At 43.2% G+C, this 25,419-nt stretch overlaps 2 protein-coding genes and 1 long non-coding RNA gene across 5 annotated transcripts in view; 2 read left to right on the top strand and 1 right to left on the bottom strand.

The window, feature by feature from the left end:
* CSNK2A2 (casein kinase 2 alpha 2) overlaps positions 1-5,204 on the top strand; it is a 38,437-nt gene extending 33,233 nt beyond the window's left edge. For all 3 annotated transcript variants that reach the window (XM_073226082.1, XM_037025273.2, XM_073226083.1), the window contains one exon: positions 2,603-5,204. The gene's annotated coding sequence lies outside the window, so the exon portion shown is untranslated. The remainder of the gene's footprint in view (positions 1-2,602) is intronic.
* Positions 1,898-11,275, bottom strand: LOC140847082 (uncharacterized). The gene is made up of 3 exons (XR_012126710.1): positions 11,010-11,275; positions 3,510-3,613; positions 1,898-2,031 (listed from the first exon to the last, which is right to left on the bottom strand). It is a non-coding gene; the product is annotated as an uncharacterized lncRNA (long non-coding RNA).
* Positions 11,276-11,454: 179 nt separating this feature from the next.
* CFAP20 (cilia and flagella associated protein 20) lies at positions 11,455-22,846 on the top strand. Its single transcript, XM_017674636.3, has 6 exons — positions 11,455-11,764; positions 19,962-20,041; positions 20,710-20,821; positions 21,432-21,620; positions 21,953-22,063; positions 22,419-22,846. The coding sequence occupies exons 1-6, from the start codon at positions 11,681-11,683 to the stop codon at positions 22,422-22,424; spliced, it is 582 nt and encodes a 193-aa protein (XP_017530125.1). The 5' UTR covers positions 11,455-11,680; the 3' UTR covers positions 22,425-22,846.
* Positions 22,847-25,419: the final 2,573 nt, after the last annotated feature.

Below are 25,419 nucleotides of genomic sequence, written 5' to 3'. Positions count from 1 at the left end.
CAAGCATTCCTGAGCCTTTCCAGCTGAAGGAATGCAGCTGCCGGCTCCTCAAGGCATTTTCACATTAGCCACTCCGTTGGGCCTCCTAGCAGACAGTCTCGACCACATCGGTACTCAGAAGGCTCAGAGCAGATGTGTTCCCTGGCAGAGAAGGAAGGTACTCTGACTGGTTGATTAGAGAGATAAAAGAGCTTGTAATCCCTGGGGGCTATTAAAAGAAGAAAGGGAACCAATGAAAACAGTCGAAAGATTTTGGGGAGGGAACAAACATGACTTCTTGAGGGAAGAAAAGGGGCTTCAAGTCCCTGTTCTATAATGTAACCTGAGATGGACACTGCCCCCTGGATTGGTTCCAGTGAGACTGAAGGTGGTGTTTTCAGGGCAGTTACTGAGTCCCAGAGCTGGAGGCCATGGGTCTCAGTCTGTGTCTGCTCAGGGAGGTGCCTTAGGTTCTCCCAGGTGCTGCATGGATGAGGATGGAAGCAGAACTATTTGGAAACACAAGGAACAATTGGGAGAATTTTTATGTATGTACTGAAATGGTTCTAAGAGAGTCTAGGTAACAGTTTCCAGTAATGCCAGTTCAGACTAAATGATTTATTTAGAAACCTGCTACTGCATGAGCATCCATGGGCAAAAGCAGACATCCTTCTACAAATAAATAGGAGCAGATAATAAACTAATAATAATCAAGGCCATGAAAATAGAAATCCGAAAGCAAAAGCGGGGTTCACATGAGCACACAAGAAGCAGAGTTTGTCAGTAAGCTTAATAAATCCAAGACTGAATAATGTCTTGCCTTTAAAAACTAATCCCAGAGTGGGAATGGGGTGGGAAGGGAGGTGGCGGGAAAGCATCTGGCTGAGAAAACCAATAACAACATATGCTTTTGAGCTATATGGATGTGTTGATGAAAACAACCCCAACCAGGTATTGTAGAGGCTTGGGAAAGTGACGTGATGGGATTAAATACAGGTGATACGTACTTTCGTGTAGAGACTCAACAGTGTGCTGCAAATGTGATACTTTATTCTGAACTGCATGTATTAGGGATTGTTTAAAAAAAAACTTTCATTGAATCAATAAATTAACAGTTTTTTCACTTGCTGGCTTTTCTTGCTGTAAATGGTCACTAAGGTTGGGACGGAAATCTTGACACCCAGTGGAAAGCTTGGATAAATCTTCAAGAACCATGGAGCCAACTATTTCCTCCTGTTTGCAGAAACACAACCCTGCATGGGTTGTGACCCTTTGCAAACGACCACTTCAGACACAACTGGCCACCTTTTTGAACCACTGAATGGCTGATGTATGGCTTGTGTGCTGCCCTTAGAGGGGAGAAAAAGTGCCACGTTAAATCCTGGTTTCATAAATAAAACTTGATGATCACCAGCCTTCCCAAGTGGGAGACAAGCCACTGTTATAAGGACCTTAAACTTGTATTTCCTATCTTTGGGGAGAAAGGGATAAACCTGGAATTGCAAAGATATGGTTTACTTTAGTGTAAAGACTTTCCTTTGGCAGGAGGTGGGACTAGAGTTGTGTGGTGGTGATTGTTCTGTTTCTTGGTACTTGCTTATGAATCGCACCACTCAGACTCCTGCTTCTTGCGGTTGACCTTTTTTATTGCACAGCTTTAACCTTTATGGCAGAGTGTTCTGCATTTATGGAAATTTCTCCCTACCCCCATTCCTTGCAACACAAGCAGGTACACGCTACTGTCTGGCAGATGGTGGTGTCTTTAATTAGTGTGCTTTCTTCTCAATGACTGATCCCTCTGTGGAGTTGGATGCTTGGAAATCAGTTGCTGAAGTGCTTACAGGCAGACATGTCTTTCTTAAGCTTCTGCACTATGCAGCCTTTCTCAAACATCAAGCAGTGGAACCCTTCCTTTATCCAAAGAAAGTGTTCATGAGATGACACTGAGTGCCGGCTTCCGAAGTGCATCAGCTTTTCGGTGCTGTTGTACGGTTCGGTGAGACACTGCTGCTCAGATTCTGCTGCTGGCATCTCACCACCCACTTCACTGTCCTGGACATGGAAAGAGAAATGAGGTTTTCAGGCCATGCTACAGCTGCTTCCACGGGAGTGTTAAAAATATTTGTGCTCCCTTTTGGCTCTTTGTTTAGTAGTGGACTCGGCCCTTTCCCTGTGTAAATACAGTCATCTGATTGTTAGTCCCAAGACACCCTCAGTAAATCGGGTCAGGTCCAATGGGGAGCTGGAGTTGGACTGCTGAACTTGTAGCTTGGCCTGCACAGAATGGTCGAGGCCTCAGTGCTTCTAAAGCAGCAATCTGGACCTGAGAGAAGAGGAGACTCTGTCTTACGTTTTGTCCAGAGCTCTCTCCTTGCTCTCACAGAAGGCCGTGCCAAAGACTGCCTCTGTTCATCGTGATCAGAAGCAGAAGGAAGAGGGTACTGTGTGAAACCTGAAATCATAGTCTGCCCTTACTCGGTTAAGAAAGTGGCACGGGAAGGTCAAGCTTGCACACTATTCCCAGCACTCTTCAAGAGAAGGAAGCCACACGAGGTGGAGGCCTATCCTCACTCCCGGTCAGATTAATTAATGCCGTCTTTCCCCTCCTCCCATCTCTCCCCAGGTCTGTTGCGGTTCCTCCCACTTTTCCATAAGCAGAACAAGAACCAAATCAAACGTCTTAACGTGTGTAGAGAGATCACGTTCCGTGAGCAGACACAAAATGGTGGCAGGTTTGGCGAGCACGAACTAGACCAACTGAAGGGCAGCCACCACCGTATACCAAACCTCACTTCTGAATGTAAAAGGTTCTCACGCCTTTGGCTTCCTGTTGACTTCCTCCCGACCCAGAAAGCATGGGAAATGTGAAGGGTATGCGAAATGGTTGTTGGTTACCCTTGCTCCCCCGTGCCCCTTGACTCGCCCTATGGCCGCCTGTTTTCCCAGCAGACCACACTAACTAGCCAACCACAGACTCCCCAGTTGGGGAATGGGGGCAATATATGGCATGATGGGTAGTTACATATTATAACTTTAAAGGTATATATTATTGAATAAAAGGTTTTAAAAGAAATGTATGGAGTTTTCCATATGGAAGGGGCCATTAACAGAGATCCATGGCCACAAAGGGAGGAAATAGAATTAACTTCTTGCAGAGTTAAATAGAGCATTCGTGCCAGGTTCTACCAGAGGAAAACAGGAAGTCCCAGGTGAGGAGGGTTTTTAAGGATGCTCTTTGCAGAGCAGTTGAGGAGTGCTGAACTAATCCTGGGAGTAGGGCAAACTGCAGAGGGCCCAAGTACACAGCCAGGGAAGCTGGGCTTTGCCTTGAACACCTTCGATCTCCCTTGACCCCTCCTCCGGAAGCAGGTGAGTTGCCCAGGGATTTAAGGGGTAGGTAAATGTCACTGTAGTAGACTCTGAATGATGCCATAGCCCCTTCTTCACTTTCCCTTTGCTTGTGTCTCCCATCATTCATTCTGCCCCCAATCCTGGCCCTCTTCCCCATGGCCCCTTCTGAAAAAACTTGCTTCGGAGAATGGTTGAGCCTGCTGTCCTGAGGCAGGGAAGCAGTCAGGGGTCTCGGGTCCAGGTCTGAGGGCTGCTTCTGCTGGTATCCTGAAGCTCCTGTGAACTGGAAGGAAAAGTGGACCACCCAAATGTGAAAGAGGGTGGAATGGAAGCACTGGTTATATTTCAGTGAAAAAAGCTAGATCTGTTTGACAACTGAGCCTTCCCTGGTTGCCTCCGTCCTCCACATCCCCCAAGCCACCAGGAGGTGAAAGCAACAATGACCTGGTGGCTGCCCAGCCTTGTATCTGGCTGGCATCCACCCGCCGCCTACAGACAGCAGAAGCAACGGGCAGACTCCGATGTCCAGACAGCTGGATGGGGTGCCCACTCATGCTCCACAAAAGCCACTTGGTCTGTACAACATTCCTTCTCCTGTCTTCTCCACTGCTTGTCCTGAAAAGATGACTATGGTAACCCAGGTGTGGACACTCAAGAGGTTTTGAAGCGATTTTGGGGAGGAAAGCAAAGGCCCCTCAGGGTCACCACAACATCACAGTGTCCCTTGGACCAACTTCTGTCGTATCCAAGCAGTTCTGCAGGTGTGGGAGCTCAAGACTGCATGCCCGCGGACACCAGCGAGTGAGGGCCTGAAGGCCCACTGCCAGCCAACAAGACAACAAGGCTTCCTCATGACCCTGTTTGACTCAAGGTTCTGCACATTTCTGTTGGCCTCCCAGAGCTCTGGGACAGCATCTCAACACCTCCTTAGAGTGAGCACGCCCCAGAAGCTCCTGTGGGCATGGTGCTTCATGTGCGTGTGTGTGATCTCTATAGCATGTTATCCCTGTTGATCTGCCAGCGTTTGGGGTCTTCCCTGAGGAGAAGGGTCAGGAACACAGTCAACTGGCATGGGAATTCTTAGATGCCATTTAGAACTTGAACACTAGTTCAAGTTTCAAATTCCTTCTCAACCAAGGCACTAACTTTTGGGTAGGAGAGTCTTGTTTCCCAGAAACCTCTCAGGTGATCTTGTTTTTTGTGGATGACTATTGTTGAGTGGGAGAGTATTTGGTAGTAGAAAGGAGGAGAAGGTGGAGTTTCTGTATTTTTTTGACCTTGAGAAAAGGGAATGGGAACCTGCTAACCCAAGAACAGTCAAAGCTCATCCACAGTATGCTTGGAAATCCACATCAGTTCACATCTTTCAGTTGTCTGCTTTGTATTTGAGTTGTTTAAAGTAATATATATTGAATTTTCTTGGTTACCAAAGTAATATATATTCATGGTAAAAATTTTGAAATGCTATACAAAAGTAAATAATGAAAGCCTCTCCCCTAACTACACACACATAGAAAAACTTCCCTGCCCTGGAAGTAACCATGGTTAAATTTGGTGTATATCTTCTAATTTTTATCCTATGCATTTACTAATATTTTTTAAATACACTGATTTTTGTTTTTACAGAATTGTAATCAAACTATACATTCTTTTTCTGCAACTTGTGCTTTCACTTAGTTGTGAAAATTTACTGTTAGCATCTACCTCACCCATTTGTGGCTGCATAGTATTCCATTGTGTGATGTATCACAATTGAAGCAATTCTTTACTGATAGACTCTTACCAGTACTACACCAGTATTGCTGTAATTAACAGATTTGCACATATATTTTTACACAGTATGGATGTTTGTGAGATAAAATCTTAAAAAAGAATTACTGTGCCATATGTTTTGTTTTTTAGAAGGGCATTGTTATGATTCAGAGAGAGCAGTCTTCCATTCCCTTCTTTCACTGGTGTAGGTTGGAACCATAATGCCTTTAGCTATGTGGGGCTCTGTCAGGCACTTGGGGCATGGTGCCCAGGGTCTGTGACCTTTCCAGGGGCCTACAGAAATGTTTGATACCTAAATAAAAATCTTGGCTCTAACATATGAAAGTTGAAAGTAAAAATTAACAAATGTAATTAAAATGTTTCTAATCCTGTGAACTTCATTAACCATTAAATTCAATATTTGATTTTAAAAATATTTTTCTTACAAGAATTAGCAAAGAGTCACAATCATAATCACATAATTTAGAAAGCAAATTCTAAAATCTTTTCCAAAAGATTACAGGAAAAATGTTATATGAAAAAATGGCTGCCTTTTAATAACAGGTTCAAAATGCTCTGCAGAAGGCTTCAAAAGTAAGCAGTCAAAAAGTAGGGCTTCCAAAGAAGGCTTCAAAGAGCTGGCAAATGTTTTTAAAAATCCCTGGCTTAGAGGGGGCTGGGTGGTGGAATAGATGAGCAACACTTAGTGAAATATTCTACAAGCTATTAAAATGTGCATCTCAAACATATTGTGCAAAGAAGCCAGGCTCAAAGGCTACAAACTTTTTGATTGAATGATTCTGCTTACATGACATTCAGGAAAAGGCAAAACTGCAGAGATGCAGAACAGATGTGTGGTTGCCAGGGGTTATGGGTAGGGGAGGATTTCACTACAAAGGGATAGAATGAGGGAATTTGGGGGACAGTGGAACTGTTCTGTATCCTACATGTGGTGATGGCTATTTGACTTGATGCCTTTGTCAAAACTACACTAAAAGGAGTACATCTTACTGCTGTGTAAATTTAAAAATAAATTTTAAAAAATAGCAAGAGGCTCATTTGAACTAAACTGTCCTATTAGCAGGAGCCTCATCTGCCTACCATTGGCTCTTCTGCTGATGTAGTCAGGGCTGATGGTCTTTGGATATAACCTACCGCTGGAGCTGGGATTCAGTGGTCCTCCGTCTGCCAGCTGAGCACCCAGTCATCCGGGGCACTCTTCAGTCTTTGCTCCCAGCTGCAGGGTGTTTATCCAGGCACTAATAACCTCATTGCTATACCTCCCCACCCTCATCAACAAAGAAGGGTGGGGAATAAACTCCACCTCTGTGTGGCAAGTCCCTCATGTCTCTTGGAGGCCAGGTGCTCTGAGTTTCTGGGCTTAGACTGACAGGAACAGACATGGCTCACTGGGGTTTACCATCTGACCAGTGCCTTTGTGCACTAGAAAAGATGTTTATCGTTACTGTTGTTTAAGTACTATGTTATTAAAGCTGTACATTTGAAAATTAATTTGTGTCTTTAAGATCAATTTACAAATCTTACTGTAACTACTAACTAGTTGGTTTGGTATACAAATATATAAACTTGGCTTAATCTTTGATGTTCAATTAACTTAAAACTTAAACCACAAATACTGCTCACACACTTAAATCTAGTGTCCTTAGGCCTTTCAAAATCAACCATGTTTAATCTGTTTGATTTGCACAAAAACTTCCACTAGCTTATATGAAACCTAAAATCTGATGAAATCTTTCTTAGCATTCAAATACTAACATCTAAGATATATAACATCATAGATATAATAAATCAAAATCTTTTAAACATTCACTGTTTACAAACTTACATTTTCTTAGACATTTTAAAATTAAAATCACAGATCTGATTTTGAATTCCTTTAAGAATTTCAAATTAAATTCAAAGTATCAGATCCTCTAATACATTGTTATCTTAAATGTTTCAACTATCTTAACAAAATACCACAGCAATCAGAAACTTATTCCTCAGTTTGACACATACTGCCGATATCATGGGTTTGATTTATCAGCCATGCAGAATAGAATTAGAATCCCTAGGTTCAGATGGCACACATAAGTAGCAGATCTAGAAACAGCAGCGCATGTATGGATAAAGTTGCATGTTTTATGAACGCGTCTATCAACCATGATAAAGGAAGAGTGACTTATGCTACTCCTCTCTATGAAAATTATAAAACTGTCTTATGAAGAGGTGATCAAATAGGTGCCACAAACCTGGATCCTCACCTCTGTGAGTTCTGAGGACTTTAAATGTATCGTAAGGATTGGACTTTACCTCAAGGGCAGCAGGCTAACAGGAATGGGAATACTATGGGCTGGTTGACATGGAGGCTGGGAGGAGAGAGGCTGGAATACAGAGGAACTAGAACTCTACTAGCTAGGACACCACACCATGACTTCAATACCATGGATTAGTTTCACCTGTTTTTGATATTCAGTAAGTCGAATCAAAGCCTGGCTTTGTGTCTGGCTTCTTTTGTTCACTATTTCTGAGGCTCATCCATTTTATTGAGCATCAGTTCATTATTTTCACTGTTATGTTGTATTTTATTGAATAGATAGATCGCAGTTTATCTGTTTACTGTTGATGAGCATTTGAGCTACTTCCAGTTTAGAACTGTTGTAAATGATGTTGCTAAGAACATTCCTGTACATGTCTTCTAGAGACATAAGCATTTCTGTTTGGTACCCAGAATTAGAATTTCTCAGAGTTTACATATGTCTAGACTTCATAGATGTTGTCAAACAGTTTTTCAAGTTGGCTGTGCCAATTCATACTCCCATCAAAAAGGCATGGATGTTCCATTTGCTTCACCATGTATTTTCCTGAAGACCAGATACAGTGAGCACCTTTCTATATGCTTATTGGTCATTTGGGTATTTTCTTTTATTCAGTGCCTGTTCAAGCCTTTTGTCATTTTTTTTCAAAATTGAATTTCCTTTTTTTGTTATTTGTGGGAGTTCTTTATATATTCTGGATAAAAGAGTTTTTGCTTTCACACTGAAGGAAATAAAATGAAAAGGCAACATACTGAAGAGCAGAAAATATTTGCAAATGATATATCCAATAAAGAGTTAATATCCAAAATACATAAAGAGCTCATACAACTCACCACCAAGAAAACCCCCAAATAGTCTGATTAAAAAGTGGGCAGAAGACCTAAAAAGACATTTTCCCAAAGAAGACACACAGATGGGCAACAGACACATGAAAAGATGTTCAACATCACTAATCATCATCAAACCAAAACCACAATGAGATATCACCTCATACCCATTGGAATTGGTAGTATGAAAAAAGACAAGAAATAACAAAAGCGTTGGTTAGGATGTGGAGAAAAGAGAACCCTCATGCCCTGTTGGTAGGAATGTAAATTGGTGCAGCCACTATGGAAACCAGTATGAAGTTTCCTCCAAAAAATTAAAAATATAAATACCATATGATTCAGTAATTCCACTTCTGGGTATTTATGTGAAGAAAACAAAAATATTAACTCAAAAAGATATATGTACTCCTATGTTTATTGCAGCATTTTTTACAATAACCAAAATAGGAAAGCAACCCTAAGTGTCCATCAATAGATGAATGGATAAATAAGATGATATATATATATCTTTATATAATGGAATATTAGCCATAAAAAAGAATGAAATCTTGCAATTTACAACAATATAAATGGATCTGTAGGGTGTTATGCTAAATAAAATTAGACAGAAAAAGACAAATACATATGATTTTACTTGTATGTGGAAGCTAAAAAACAAAAAAACTTGAAATAGACATATAATACATTAGAATACATAAGTACAGAGAACAAAACTGGTGGTTGCCAGAGGGCAGGTGGGTTGGTGGGATGGGTAAGATATGAAGGGATTAAGAGGTACAAACTTAAAGTTATAAGTCTCAGGGATGAAAAGTACAGCATAGGAAATAATATTGTAATAACTTTGGTGATAGCTGGTAACTATACTTAGCATTATCTTGGTGTTTCATAACCTGAAATTAATATAATACTGCATGTCAACTATCCCTCAATTTAAAAACATACATTCACAGAGAAAAAGATTTTTTTTTCTGATTTATATATTGCAAAATACCTTCTCACAGTTTGTGGTTTAAGCCTTTTCACTCTTGATGTTGTCTTTTAATTGACAGACTTTAAAAATTGTAATGATGTCTAATTTATCAATATTTTCTTTAATGTTAGCCCAATCTGTGTCCTAAGAAATCTGTCTACCTCAAGGTCTTGAATATATTGAAGTATTTTTTTCCCTTTTATTTTTTTGTTAAGCTGACCTCAATTTGGGGACAATTTTAGATTCATAGCAAAATTGAGAGGAAGGTACAGAGATTTCCTATACATCCCCTGCCCCCACACATGCATGGCCCTCCCCCATTATCAACATCTCCCGAGTTGTTGTTTGATGAACCTACACTGACACATCATAATCACCCCAAATCCATAGCTTACATCATGGTTCACAGTGTTGTACATTCTACAGTTTTGGACAAATGTAAATTGATATATATCCATCATTACGGTATCATACAGAGTATTTTCACTGTCTAAAAGCCCTCTGTGCTCTGCCTATTCATCTCTTCCCACACTCCACCCCTGGCAAGCACTGATCTTTTTATTACCTCCATAGTTTGCCTTTTCCAGAATGTCATATAGTTAGAATCATACAGTATGCAGTCTTTTCAGACTAATTACTTTCACTTAGTAAAGGATTTATGGTTCCTCCATGTCTTTTCATGACTTGATAGCTCATTTCATTTTAGTGCTGAATAATATTTCATTGTCTGGGTGTAGCACCATTTATTTATCCATTCACCTACTGAAGGACATCTTGGTTGCTTCCAAGTTTTGGCAATTATGAATAAAGCTGTTATAAACACCTACTGATATGGACCTAAGTTTTTAGCTTCTTTGGGTAAATACCAGGGAGAGGTATTGCTGGATCCTATGGTAAGAGTATGTTTAATTTTGTAAGGAATCTCCAAACTGTCTTCCAAAGGGGCTATCACATTTTGCATTCCCACTAGCAACGAATCAGAGTTCCTGTCGCTCCACATCCTTACCAGCATTTGGTGGTGTCAGTGTTTTGTGGGACAAAATTTTTAAAAATCCTACACATGATTAATAAGTGCATGTGAAAAATCTAATGTATGATCATTGTTTCTCCCCTTAGAATATTTTGAAAAATTTATTAACAATCAAGGAATAAATTGTCCACTGGCATGAAGTACCTAAAGTATCCAGAAATCACCCAAATGTAATAGTTTCGTATGAAAAGTTTTGACTTTGTGTATGTAAATAAGTAATTTTCTAAATTACTAGAGTAAAATTATAAATTTCCCCATATGTTCTAGAAATTCTGACTGGATGTTTCACAGGGTTGCTGTGAGGATTAAATGATTTAATAAAGCCTAAGGCACTTAGTATAGTGCCTGACATATAATAAATGCTCAGTTGAAGTTAGCTATCATTAGCTTTTAAAATGACGGCATTAACTGCAAACTCCTTTTCTGTCCCAGAATACCCAGCAAAGATCTGATCACAGAGTATAATATTTAAGTAGATGTTCAGTGAGTGAGTGGTCTCCAGTATTTGGGATTTCTTCAACACTTGAAATATCATGGCTTATTTTACCTTTCTAAAATGTTCCGAGTATTAACTGATTAAAAAAAAAAAACCAGCTGTTGAAACCAGCTTGTTTTCTAACTATGCGTTTAAAGCGATACATTTTCCTCAGAATATAGCTTTAACTGTTTCCCACAAGTTAAGTGGTACATTCAGAGCGACCCTGTTAATAATTAAAACAATGATGCATATAAGGTGCTCAGCACAGTAAGTGCTCAGTGTTGTTTGGCTGCTTTAAACTTACCCTGGACTCGGCCAACAAGCATTTATTTGGCATTCTCAGGATACCATGTAAGCACTTGGCTTTGCTAAGCCACCTCCCCGGCCTTTCTCCACTTTCTTCTGCTAACTCCTCCTCACCCCTCAGGGGGCGGGGCCAGGTCTCCACGCCCGCTGACTCCACCCCCGCCACGTTCCCATGACATCACGCAGGTGCTAAAACACGTTCTATAAGCTTTTGTCCCACTCCGCATTCTAAAAGCAACTCTGGGGCTACATGGGAAAAAATAGTCCCTTGGCAACGGAGTTCTTTCTTAGAGGAGGCGGGATTAGGGCGGGACTTGGGCGCGGAAGGAACGGGAAGTTCGTGAGCCTTGTAGCGGGATTGGACTCCGCGTTCTCGGGCTCAAGTGGGCGGAGGGATCCAGCTTAAGCGTCAGAAGGCCCGCCGCCTCCATTTAAGGCGGGGAGAGTGGCGCGAGACGCAGTTGCTGTGGTTTCCATGTGGAAGTGGCTTTTGGTCACTGACTTAGGGTCCAAGTCCAAACCCAGCAGTTGGTGGCTGCCCACCGGGAGGCCGGGGGCTTAGCGTCCCGTTTTCGAACCAGGGCCGGTCCCCTGCTTTGCCTTCGCCACTTGGTACTCTTATTTAGGTCGGCTCTTGTGCGGCTAAGGAGAAGGCCACGCACGAGAGGGATGTTCAAAAACACGTTCCAGAGCGGCTTCCTCTCCATCCTCTACAGCATCGGCAGCAAGCCCCTGCAGATCTGGGACAAAAAGGTCAGGGGCTGGGCGCGGGGGCAGGACGGGGTGTAGGGACGCGCCCCCTCCTTGTCTGGGGCCTGGGGGTCAGGTGGCAGTTGTGTCGAGTCCAGGGCTGGGGGAGGCCGGCCGGGCGCTGCTGTGCCCTGTTCCCCGTTTGTTGTGACTGAGGCGCGAGGTTGGGGAGACATACGGGGTGGGTGTGACAGGGGGTTAGGTACCCTGTGGCCGTGATGTGACCGTGTCCCCTCCCTGCAGACTTGCCTTGGTCAGTCAGTTCCTCTGAGCCTCGGTTTCCCCTTCTATATTGTGGGGTTGATTGTTTCCATCTCATAGCATGAAAGGTATAAACTTACTTGAGGTTGCTTTGGGAAGGTACAGAGGAAAGGAACTGCTGTTCACTGATTTCACAAATAGTTACCGCATCCTGTTTTGTGCTAGGCACTGTGCTGGGCACCAGACACAGAGCCTTTGTTACTGGCACCGGATAGATGGACAGCCAGGACGCAGTTGTTTGGGTTTTATTGATTTGCTGCTCCCTTCCTCCCACTGGTCTCAAGCCAGAATCCGTGGCCTTAGCACCTGCTCCACTGTGACTTGGGGGGTCTATACTGTGCCTTCAGTACCTGATTTCTCCATTAGGAAACTTGCAAAATGGTGATAAAGCTTTGCCTGGATTAATAAGCTCAGAGACAAGTACAAGCTCCATTATCTTTATTCAGGCATCCTCCAGATGATACTTTCACCAACCCCAGCCCATGATGAGTAGGGGCATGTGTCTTCTAGTCCATGAGTTGGTCTGCATTATATCACTTTGATATTTCATTTCTCATGCAAGTTCCAGGCAGTCAGCTGTACTCTTTTTCGATTGTAAGCTAAAATAGGCACTCTGCTTTGGAAGACAGGCAATTCCTCAGGAGAGAATGGAGAGAGGTGGTATATTGAGTGGTGTTTTTATAGAGATGGATGTGGAATAATCAAAACTAGCCGTTGATTGGCAGTAAAGCCAAGACTTTTGGATTTCATCTCAGGACTACTCTATGTCTTCCCTTATCCACAGATTAGATTTTTGTGCTGTGTAGAGATTAGGAAACAACACGGACAGCCGTCTACCTGTCATCACTAGAGAATCCTGCATTCTGAAAGCAGCTTTAGGGATGGTGTGTTTTATGTCATTTTCATAAGATAGTGTTTTATACTGTCATTTTTATTAGATCGTTCAAAGGTCTAAGTAGAATGAGTTTGGACCTGATGCATATATGAAAAATCTGACCAGCTCTTTTTTTTTCCACAATGATTCTATCCACAAGTTAGAGCTAATGCCCAGGGTATTATATGGGAAAGCAGTGCCTTAATTTTTTCTCTACATTACTAAAGTTTTCACTTCCACAGTTTTGTGTTCACCATGGAATAAAATGTTGTAAACTCTGAAATTGCACCTCTACAACTTGAACCTGAAGCGAGTGTATTTGGGAACTTTGTAAGGATAATGGCTTTCCAACTGTGACTTATTTATGGGCTGTCGGAAGGGATGGAGAGAGTGGCCCTGTGTGCCAGTTGCACTTGGGATTGTAACAAAAGTGTTAATATAAGGCAGTTGAAATAGAGAATGGGACTTGATCTAGGAGGAGAGGTTTTCAGAGCAGGTTAGAGAATTTACTAACACTGAAAGAATTCCAGTGGCCGAGAGGTCTCAGCATTTCTGTTAGGTAAAACTTTTATCAGAGTTGCCCATTTTAACCCTTCTGGGCTTGATCATCTGTAGTGTGTTGTGTTTTTTCAATGCTGCTTTTTGGCTTGTCAACATGTTTACATACAGAATATAAAAGCAAAGTAACCATGGTGCACTGTGTCCCTTAACTACACCACTAGAGGTCAGATGGTACCCTAATGACATAAACACATGTAAAAACATTGTTAGGTGGACTGGCAAGGTTACATGGAACAAAATTAAACGGACAGTTTGGGAAAGGAAACCTTTAGAACACTCATTCTAAGCAAAATTTTCATAATAATAAAAGTTAATTATACATTTCTACTTTTCTTATTTAGACCAGATTGAAAAGTGTTTAGCAGTGAATTGTTTTCCCCCAGTGCAAGGGAAGGAAAGGGAGGTAAATGGAAAGTTTGGGGCCGGATCCATAGGCTTTGTTGTATGTGTGCTTTTTCTCAGCTGTATTAAAAAGTCCTCAGAAAATGCTGGGAATCTAATCTAGTTGGGGAAATACTGGAAATTGATATACTTATCAAAGCTTTATTGAGCAACAGCGAAGTGACAGGCACTGCGTAGATTTGGGGAGATAGTTAGAGAGCAGAAGACATGTTCTTTGCCCCCAAGAAATAAGGCAGAGTTGTAATAAGAGCAAAATTTGATGGTGGAAGGGGACTGTTCATATTTTTCTAGAAATGACCTGACCTTTGCCAGTAGGTTCATATTGCTTATGGTTCCTATTTTTAGTCATTATTTTGATTTCAGAAAACTTTAACTATTCTTCCTGAGTTTATGGAGAGTTTCTGCAATTTGTTTTCTATGAAGAAGAATCTTGGAAAAATTAGATTTGTCTTCTGTTTAGGCTCTGCGTCTCCTTGTGAATATGAGGAGTGAATGACATATACACAGTACCTGTGAATTTGCAAACCCCATTTTTGAGGGTGTGGTTACATTTGTAACACCTGTATTCATCCGACACTCTTTAAAGGTCGAAGCCCCTCCCCCTTAGCATCCACCAAATCTCAAACTTAAACACGTAATTTCATCGGGAGCTTAAGGCAAACATCCCCTGTGCTCCCATGGTACTCCCTCACACCTATAGCAGTTGCTGATTTATTGTATATCTCCCACTAGACTCCAAGTCCCTAAAGGGGAAGAATACTTGTTATCTTACCTTGAAACCCCAGTGCTAGAGTCTGATCGGACACCTTGAATTTTCATCTTGTATCTGTCCTGTGTCTTATGCTGTGTCACTTGGACACGTACTTAACTACTTAGTTTTCTCATCTTGTAATAATGCCACCTCCTCATGGTTATGGTGATTAAGTGAAGATGTATATAAACCGCCTAGCTACAGAGTTATGGCAGCCAGTACTAAATAGGGCAGGGAACTGAGGAATTTGCTCCAGAGTCAGTAAGTTTGGAACTGAGCCCAGTGTTCAGGTGCCAAGGACTAGGAAGTATAGTATAAAACTTCTGAAATGAGAGTGATTTAGTCATTGTACCGTGGCTTTCTCAATCCAAACCCTTAATGTGGCTCTAAGGCTACACAGCACATGGTCTGGTGCTTGCTTAACTAGTTCTCCATGTTTACCTCCCCAAGGTCCCCCTCTTAGCAGTGACCTCCTGCAAAACTCAGAGAAGTCCTGTTGTCTCTGGCCTTCAGGCTTTTGGCCCTGCTGGGCCTGTGTGGGACCCACTGCTCCACCTCTTCATTAGTCTCTCAGTCACAGCTCAAAGGCACTTGGGTTAACTTAATTTATATCTACTTGCCCCTCCCAGGTTAATTTATATCCATTTAGAACCTCTACTTCCTTTTCATCACACTCATCACACTTGAAATTAGCCTCTTAAGATCGGTATTCCTGACTAGACTGTAAGCTTCCTGATAGAAATGTTTGTAATTTTTCAAACCAAGAGTTTAGGAGAAGTTCGCATTTCATACTGTTCCCTTAACTTCTGGAACCAGTAAACAGTAAATTAATTAAAGGATGTTTGTTTAATTAAACATGACTTCTGATTTGTAAAGAAAATACCAAGAAGATCCATTCCCAGTTAACACCTGTGTAAAACACAATTTTCAGTTTTTACTGGTATCCTTAAAGTCTCCTAGATGAGAATGTTAATTCACACAGTGTCTCACCTTGTCTTTTTCTCAGCTACTGCTGATCTTCCGTACTCCCAAACTAAGTACTAGAACCAGAGTCTTAGTGCTTGTTGCTGGATAGTATTTGGATCCCATTCCCTGTTCCTAATTTTTAAAATGAACAAAGTGTCTCCAGAAAAATAACTTCCCATACCCTAGCTTTTAATTAGCAAACTTTGTTGGCACCTGTTAAACTGATGCACTGTCCAGTGGTAGAATTGAGAGTATTTGGTTATGAAGGAAGTAAAAGCTTTTTTTTTTTTTTTTCGGACTTCCCCTGGGTCAGTCTATGTTCTTCATTATTCCAAGTAGTAGCTTGTACCATAATTGGATGAAGGCGTGGGGTTGTTACTCTTGTCCTTTCAAGGGATTGTTAGGAAGAGACTGGTTAGCAGTGCACATAATTGCCCTTACGTTAACTAAAAACTTGTTTGTGTAATCCCAGAGTTGCCTGTCTGCTGTCTGGAGAGTTCCCACTCAGAGTCGCAGAGGAAGAGAAGCCTTTGACCCACTGGGGCCTGCAAGGCAGGGGCCTTGGGTCAGAGCTATGCCCTGCTCTCCCCACAGAGGTCTCCCTCTGCCTGTTTTCCGACTTAGAGCCCAGCCCCTCGCCCAGGCTAGAAACTTTCTTGCTGAAACGGACAGCTCTAATGGCTTAATGTAATTGGAACATGTGTCATTAAGTCTAGGGTGCCAGGTGGCTGAGGGCTCAGCTGTCTGCCAGGATAACTGGGTGGAGCCAGAAAAATGAAAGGTGGGGGTAGGGAATGGATACAACTCATGTGTTATTTTAAAGCTCTTGAAGAAATACAGAGCATTGGCCAGCTTCCTCCCTGTCCCCGTAGTATTTTTTTTTCCCCCTCAGCTTGACCCTCCTCCCTGGAGCTTACAGTGGAGGGAAAAAAAAAGTGTTATTTATTTGTTGCCCCAGCAACCATTGAAAGCCTGGGAGAGTATAAGAAGGGCTTGAAGGTCCCCTTTTTGGTGTCTGCTGAAGCTGAAAACTATTCTAATTTAAAATTGCTAGTAATCTGGGCTCTGAAGCTCCTCAAGTATCTCTAGCTCATAGTTTGGCAAGGGCAGGGGTGTTCATGAAATTTTAAAATGTAAGATTGACGTTATTTATGTGTTTTTTGGGGGAATAAGACACTCATAGACCACACATTGATAGTGAAAATATGTCATGAAATGAAAAAGAATTAATTAGTTAAACACAACTGGCACTTTCTATTTAGAGAGGGAAGTAAAATAAAACCTACTTTCATCATGAGCAATAAATGCTGACCAGTTCATTTTATCTTCATTTCAAAGCCAGGCCTGTCTAGTGACCTCTGAACTGGAAGGAGCTAAGGAAAGGAAGTTAATACTTTTTAAGACCATGTATCTTGTTATACATGTTTGTCAGAAGCTGAACTGAGGAGGGGGTTGCTTCCTGGAAGACCTTTACGATTTATTGCAGTTGCAGCCAGATTGCCAGGGTGGCTGGGGGGCCTTGTCCACCCCCCTTTTCCCTTTGATCCTAGTTTTAGAGCCTAGAGAGGCTTTGGGAAGTTCCCCACCCTTTAAGTGCTCCTGTCTCTGATAAATTCCTCCCCCCACCTACACCCCACTCTTTTCTTCCAGTGAGTTTGTATTTGTAACTCTGTGAACTTAATAAAGGAGAAAAATCATAATTCACTAACAAATTGACTTGATTTGAGAGCTGTGGCAGCCTGTGATACAAGATTACTCGTGTTTTTCTTCCTTGAGGTGTGAGCTATGTCCCCTGGCAAAGTCCTGTTTAGCTTGTCTCACCACCAGCCAGGTTAAAACTCTGGAAGGACTTGTGGGCACTCCTTTGAAAAAGCTTCCTTTTTTCCTCTGAGTTCTCTTGTTTTAAGGGCCTTTAGTTGGTAAGAAGTCAGTTTGTGAGTATGGTTGTTGATGTGTTGCTGAAAGAAATTTCTCTTCAGGAAGTATGGCAAGTCCAGCTGCAAGTCAGCTTGCCTGTGGGGCCAAAGCGTCAGGACACACCCGGCCTGCTTTGGCTGCTCTCTGCTCTCTTGGCTTCTGTGTGCAGTGTAAGGCATTGCTTTCTCTTTAAAGGCCTGAAAGGACACATTTGCTGGAGTGAAGTCATCTGCTCTAAACTCTGAGATGGGCAGAAGGCAAGTTTTCTAACATTTCTCCCTGTGGAATCTGGCTGGGCTTCGTGGGTGAGGCTCCTTGGTGACGCTGCTCTGAGAGGCCTTGGGGGTGCAGGCTTCTGGAGGTCCTGCTTTCAAACAGTGTTGGATAAATTGCAAGTTGTCTTCTAGCAATAGTAGTCCTTAGGCCCTATTTACTTAATCTTTTCAACAGTAACCATCTGTTTGACTGTTTCCTTATGTACCTTTTTAAGGAAGAATGAACTTACAGAAAATAATTAGTAGTATGTCATAAAATTAGTGTTTGCATCTTGGTGGAATACTGCCAGCTCTTATCACTGTGACTGTATCACGTTATTTGGAAATAATTTCTTGACTAATTCCTCCTTCACTAACAGGTCTGCCTATTTTGCACAGCAGCTGTGGACTAGCAAATAGAGAAGGAACACTGCCACTTTGGTTGAGAGCGTTTATATGGGGAATGAGGTGGGCAGTGTTGGCATGTGCTGCAACCCAAGCCTTTGTGCTCTTAATCTCCCTTGGAAAGAGGCCCAGGATCCAAAGTAGGAGGCGTTGGGTGTCGCCAGCTTTGTTTGAGAAGTGCTTCAATGTGACGCTTGTGTCTTGAGAACCTAAGAAATGCTATACTGGTAGTGATCTAGGACCCATCCACCCAGCATTCTGTCTCTGATAATGGGCACCAAAGGATGATTTGTGGGAAAGCATTCTTCATGCTGGCAGGCTCACTGGCTTTGTGACTTACCCCAGGATCTCTAGTGTCCTGTAATAGCTGGACACGTTATCCAGGAATTTTTTAAAAATCCTCTTGAATCTATTCATATGTGCCAACCCCTAGGGTGACAAGTTCCAGGAGTCAGCAAATATTTGAATGCTTAGTTCATGCCAGCATAGTACTAAGCATTGTAGAAGATACAAATGATGCTTAATACTACATCCCTACCTACACTTGGGTTTTTGAGGAGACAGGCTCAGTCGCATCTTGCAGAAAAGGATGGGCGGTATTGTCAGGTGTCACCTGGGGAACGCCAAGCATACTACAAGTGGATCAGTCACAGCAACAGCTCACAGAGACTGGTGTCTGAAAACAGAATGCCATATTGTTAATAATCTATGTTGGGAAAATACAGCTACCAGACAGGCTTGACACTGTGTTCTCCCCCTGTATGCAAATCTAATGGCAAGCCAAATGGTTGAGTCCTTGACTATAGCAGCTCAATGTAGCCATTTTCACTATTCTTGTTATAGGAAAAGACCACATGCTTGTCTCTCTGATGCATTCTGTCCTCAGCCTGGTTGATCTTTTTCAACAGTCCAGCCGTGCCTCAAAAGTGCTTTGCATATCTCTACTCTGTCCACATTAGGTGCTTAAGAGTTTAACATTTGAAGATAATCATGCTTTCCTAAATATTTTGAGAGCGCATATCCATATTGAATTCTTCCCCATCATATACCTCTTTACGTATGTAATGAACAATAGAGAACAAATGTAGGATGAAGGACTAAATTATGTAGTCTAGGCTACATGAACCAGAAAAACATCAGAGAGAAGAGAGACCAGTGTGAGCTGAAAATGTTAAAGAAGGCGTCTGTGTGTGGCACAGGTGGGACTTGAATTTGTACTTGTGAAAGTGGAAACTTAGGGGAAAGAAGGGAGATGAAGTAGGAGTAAGGCTGGAGGAGTATGCTTTCATTTTTCACTGCCAGCCTCCTTTTCAGTGGTACTCAGCGTTTGGCCTTTCTGGTCAGAGAAGTAGGGAGCAGTGGGAAGCTGATGGTTAATCCTGACTCTCTTGGGATTTGTCATTGGTACTCCCCAGGGGTCAATGCCCACATCTGTAAAGTGGAAACATTTTTTTACCGCCTACCTTGTGATTTCTGTTGTAGTTAGGATTAAGTGAGAGAATGCATGTTCCTAGTGCATAGCAGGCACCCAGTAAATGTTAGCTGAATCTGAATTCAGTTGATTTCTTTGGGAAGAAATCTATCCTGCTTTACAGATTGCCCAGCTACCTGCAATTCCTGTGGTGGCTGATGGGACCGTGTACAGAGGGAATGGCGTGGCTCACTTACCTATAGCTTCAACATGCTGTCACAGCTATGATAAACTTGTGGGTTTGGTTTTCTTTAAATGGTCCCATTCAGCCTCCAAAATCTTGACAAAGTTGTTGCCAAGTATTTCAGTACTAACCAGTTCAATTTTCTTCCTTGTAGGTGCGGAATGGCCACATCAAAAGAATCACTGATAATGATATTCAGTCCCTGGTGCTAGAGATTGAAGGGACAAATGTCAGGTAAGTTGCCGCTCTGTCCCCCCAAAGATACTCTCTGCCAGGGCAGCACTGGTCACCGCAGAAGGTGACTAGCACAGAGGCAGTCAGCCTGCCAGGTGTGCATCCCGCTGTGCTCCTCAGCGCTTACCCTGGGCAACTGACGTGCTCCCCGAAGCCTTGGCTTCCTCATCTATAAAGTAGCGATAATAACGGTACATGGGCTGGGCGGGGTCATGGTGAAGATTAAGCAAGTGAATGTGTATAGAAAGAACACTTTAAAACCTGCTTAGCACATAGTAAGTGCTATGTAAATATTAGCTATTATGATTAATATTTAATTAAGGTGGGGGGAGTCGGTGTTGCGCGGATCATCCAGTGGGTGGCCAGTGTGGTTTCAGTCCCACAGTGCTCTTAGTTTTGGTTTTCTGTCCTTTGGTGGTTCTCTTGGATCACAATTGAATCTTCTTTCACTGAAGGAACTTTCCCAGAGCAACTGGTATGGCTTTGTTTCCAAGTCCAGCATTTTGTAAAGCATCAGCTGACTTAAGAGTTGAGGGAATCATTGGATGATGTATCTGGATCTTTTAGATCTGCCTTCCAGTGTAGCCTCTTGGATTAAGTGCGTTTGCTGTTTACACCACAAAGGAAAAAATAGGTATTGTGTTTATTGGTATTTCCTCTCTCTACAGCACTACATATATCACATGTCCTGCAGACCCAAAGAAGACATTGGGAATTAAACTTCCCTTCCTTGTCATGATTATCAAAAACCTGAAGAAATATTTTACCTTCGAGGTACAGGTAAATATGTGCTTATGAATTTGTATGCCCTTAGTTTTACCAAAGAGGTATCCTGTCAACTTAGAGGAGAAAGGTAGCCCTAGGCAAGTTTATCCTTCTGTATATATTCTTCCCTGTCTCTGCTGTATACTTAATGCAGCCAATAGTATTATGATACAAATTTGGTTCTAGTAATCAAAATTGAATGCCAAGTTTTTAAAGGAGCCATGAGCATCTAGAAAATAATCAGTTGGCACCAGATTTCAAAGCTTGAGAGTGAGAATAGGGTCCCTTTGGGGAGTAACTATTTGATACTGGGTTATTGTTGGTCTCTATTCTAGTATTTATTTTTGATTTTTCAAATGGAAGAATGTTTATGAAATCATTCTATGGTCTGAGAGCTTGACCATAGAGTGTGTCTTATGTCATAAGCAGTTGGTTTTGTCTTGGCAACAGACGACATAAACTTGCTACTTCCGGGCCATCTGCATCCGATGTATCTGGTCTGTTTATTCTCCCTTGGGTCTCAGCCTTGGGAAACAGGGCTGTGGGAATTCGGATCTTTGTTTTCCCAAGGTTGCTTGCTTCTTCCAAGATGGAGTTAATGTGACTCTTTTTTTATATTTCATAGGTACTAGATGACAAAAATGTGCGTCGGCGGTTTCGGGCAAGCAACTACCAGAGCACCACCCGGGTGAAGCCGTTCATCTGCACCATGCCCATGCGGCTGGACGATGGCTGGAACCAGATTCAGTTCAACCTGTCAGACTTCACTCGGCGGGCATACGGCACAAATTACATTGAGACCCTAAGAGTGCAGGTACTGGCTCCTTTCCAGATGGGAGGAAGATGTGCTTTGCCTGTTACTGGCTTGTGGCCCATGTGATGGGACAGTGTGGATTTCTGGCTGAAGTTCCCAAGTCACTGTCCAGGGGGTTTTGGCCTCAAATTGGTTCAGGACATATTCAGGAGTCTGCTCAGATATGGTGGGAGAATATAAGAAGCAAAATCTCCCTCTTGCCAGAAAATACCCCTAAGCTAAGCCAAGGAAATTCCAAAGAGATGAAGCTTTGATAGCATTGTGAGAAGGGTCTCTAGAAGAGAGGAAAAACAATCATGTTTTGCCTCCTAAAATAAGTCTTGCACCCACAGATCCACGCAAACTGTCGCATCCGACGGGTTTACTTCTCAGACCGACTCTACTCAGAAGATGAACTGCCAGCAGAGTTCAAACTGTATCTTCCAGTTCAGAACAAGGCAAAGGTAAGCTGGCCTTCCTCAGACAGTGAGGTGGAGAAGTGGCGTCGCTGGAAAGCGTTCTGTTCTGAGAGTTCAGCTGCAGAACCTGTCTGTGTGGATATGGAGTAGGGAGTGCCTTTTCGTCTGCCCCCTTCTGAGGGCATCCTGCTGCTTCCTGCTCACAGGCCTTCCTTGAGTGTCTTCCATCTCTGTCAGCCCCAAATTACCATCAGCTAATCAGTCCCCTCTGCCGCAGTGCTGGGTGCTTACATGCCTTCCTGCTGCTGACACGTATGCATTTCCCCGTGGCCCTGACATCTGTTTTCTAATAACTTAAACTGATGCCTCTTTTCTGTTTGTTTTTTTTCCCTCCCTCTAGCAATAACTGGAGTGCAACTCAAGGGATAGACCCTGGGCCTGACTCTTAGTTTTAAAAGGAAATTATCTGGAGGACAATGCAAAAAATAAATATTTATGTTAGTTTGCTGTGCTGTGCTGCTTTTATCTACTATGTGGTCCCTTTTCATGGACACCGGTGACCATGCCACAGTCGCATTGTAGGTACAATGGGGGCTAAGTGCCCTTTGATGTGTGAGTGCTGGAGTTTATCCTGCTGCCTGCCCCAGCGTGTGGGGAGACACGTTTACCCTGAACTTTCAGAATTGAAGATGTCTCATAAGGCAGTTTCAGACCAATATTTCTTCCTATAGTTTGCTCTTTGTTTTATATGTCATCTAAATATGTGTATATGCTGTATAATACTCATGATCTGGAAATGAATAAAATTTTACAGTCTTGGTTTGTAAATTTGTTCTTAGTTTGTGTCTTTTTTAATGGTGGCATTTCTCTTTCCTTTGTGATATGAAATTGGAACTCTTTCCAGAGAATATCCCATACATTTATGTTGTGAAACAGCTTTCGGTAAGCACTTAGAGAATAAGACAGATCTTGGAATACTGATTTGGAACAACATCAAGGTACACTAAATGGAAAAAGATATGAACAGTGTATGACCAGTAGAACCGTCTCACTAGGGGCTGGGTCCCAAGTTGAGCTTAGATGACCACGCGTGTGGTCCAGATTACTCTTAGACACCTTGGGATGGTGTCATATTGGAGCCCAAGTGCACTTTCTTAGTAGTCAGCACATTTCGTGCCCCTCAGCTTTGGAACAGAGCACCATTTCCTTATTTGAGCCCTAGATGAAGTACTCGTCTTGAATTTAGGGACTTACAGGAAACATATTTCTTTAAACACAGGAATCACATGAGAGAAGAGAAACCTTCTACCACTTTTCTTCCCACTCATACTTATCCTCAGGCATACACTTGGTGGTGGAATGACCCTGGCACAAGTAGTCAAATTTACAAAACTTAAAACACTGTATGATGTGACTTTACCATGTGTAACATTTCAGGGGAGAAAGCAACCTGGGGTCAGAGAAGAGCATAGATCTACCTACCAATCCTGAAGGATACAGAAGAACTAGTATATCTGGAGAGAGTGGTTATTTTGTTCATTTGTATTCTGGGTTTTGTACTAACATGATTTTTTTTTTGAAAGGTAATATTTATATAATAGAAACTCAAAGTCAAAAAAGAACAAAAGGCCATCCTGGATATTGTGCCCTCCCCAGACACTCCCTCTGGATTTGGTTCCCTTCCCCAGGGATGAGGCTGGAATTGTGGGCACCAGCCATTTTGACTTTATTAGAGGTAAAAACACAGCACTGAATTCGTCCTGACTGTTGCTGCCTTCTGAGAAGTTCAGTGGCAAGAAGCATTGTTCTCTTGGTCCTTCACCTCCAGAGCACGTGACCAGATCTCAGGGAGGGCAGGGGTGGGCAGGGGCTGCAGGAGGTGGAAGGGTGGATGGAAAGGTGCTCCACAGCTGCCGACACGGCTCACTGAGTTGTTTCCCCTCACAGGGTCGAGTGCCTGCACTCAGGCAGACTCAGTCAGGATGACCCTGCCCTCCTTCCTGCTAGCAGCTGGACTGGAGCTGCCTCTCCCGTGAGGACCTACTCCCCTTTGAGAGTCACCAGTGGGTCAGCATCACAGAGCACCTGTCAGCCCCGCGACGGTGCCTGCTCCTCCAGGGCCAGCCCCAGTCCTGTCTGGGTGTTGTCCTGTTTCTCTATCCCTAAACGTATTAGTGTTCCCATTGTCAGATTCCTGTGCCTGTCCCCCGAGGCTTCAGGATCACAGTAGGAATGCTCAGAAATGGGCAAGGACTTCAACAGAGCCCCTTGTCTCGCCGCTGTATAGTGAAATCTTCCCTCCAATCTGGAGTCGGTTGTGGGATGAAAGATGCTTTTGTGGAGGCAAGAAATCCCAGTTAACTTTTCATCTGTCTGTGGTGCCAGGACATCAGTGAAGTGCTCCTGGAAGTCCCAAGAAATACAGTAACGTACTCTCCTCGGCACAGAGCCCTGTTCACCCGAGGCACTTGCCAGACTATGTATGGGGATTACCTCACCACCCCCCTGGGGGTGGAAGGCAGCAGCTGTCAACTTCCCAGATGCTTCACATAACCATCCGAGAGGAAGTGAGGGGGTGTTGAGGGTGATGGGGATATTATCTAAGCTGGGCCCGGGCCAGTGTGGCTGGTGGCACCAACGACCACAGCCCCTTGCTCTCAGCTTTCCAGCTCACCAGGAAGACGGCTAGTTGTGAGACCCGAGGAAGGAGGAAAGAAAGGACAGGCTAGGGGGGCTAAAGACCTCTTCATGGAGCTGGGGCCAGAGTGACCTTCGATGTGGAAATCAGAACAGAGTCAATGTTACCCAGCTTCTTGGAAGTCATGTAGTTTTAGAAGGGATTGCCTGCTGAATGTGAGTGTTAGTTAATTGGCATGAACTTCAGGGGACAGGCATTCAGCCATTCCCAACAGGGCTCATCTGGGGCAGAGCAGATCCACGGCAACCCTGCGGGCCCATGGACTACTTTCCCTGCAGCCAGGCCAAAAACTGACCCCACCAAGTCCAGGCCTCTCCTGGGGCATTTCTCCCAAGGAGGCAAGTATGCCAGAGAATAACTCCCAGGCCGATTTCCCCAGCAGCTTAGCAACTTTAGCCAAAAGTCTCAAGTGTCAGGAAGTTCACTGAGAAAGATCTTGGGGTTCCTGTCCAAGCCCTCTCCTCCCCTATTGTACTGATGAGGACGCTATAGCCCAGAGAGACACAGACTAGCCCCTTTAATGGTGGCTGGGGTGGGGGTGGAATAAGGACCCAGATCACCTGATGGAGTCCCATGCCATCCCCCTGCCTCCTGTGTCCTGGCTGTGCCCATTTTGTGGGGGGCATTGAGAGGTCAGGTAATGTCCACTTGGGTGGCTGAGCCAGGTGCTCAAGGGAGCTCAAGAACTAGCCTCAGCTGTGTC

Source organism: Manis javanica, chromosome 17 (genome assembly GCF_040802235.1).
Source record: "Manis javanica isolate MJ-LG chromosome 17, MJ_LKY, whole genome shotgun sequence".
In the NCBI taxonomy this organism is placed as follows: Eukaryota; Metazoa; Chordata; class Mammalia; order Pholidota; family Manidae; genus Manis; species Manis javanica.
The sequence above is the reverse complement of the archived record's forward strand: the minus strand, read 5'-3'. Positions and strand labels throughout refer to the sequence as shown.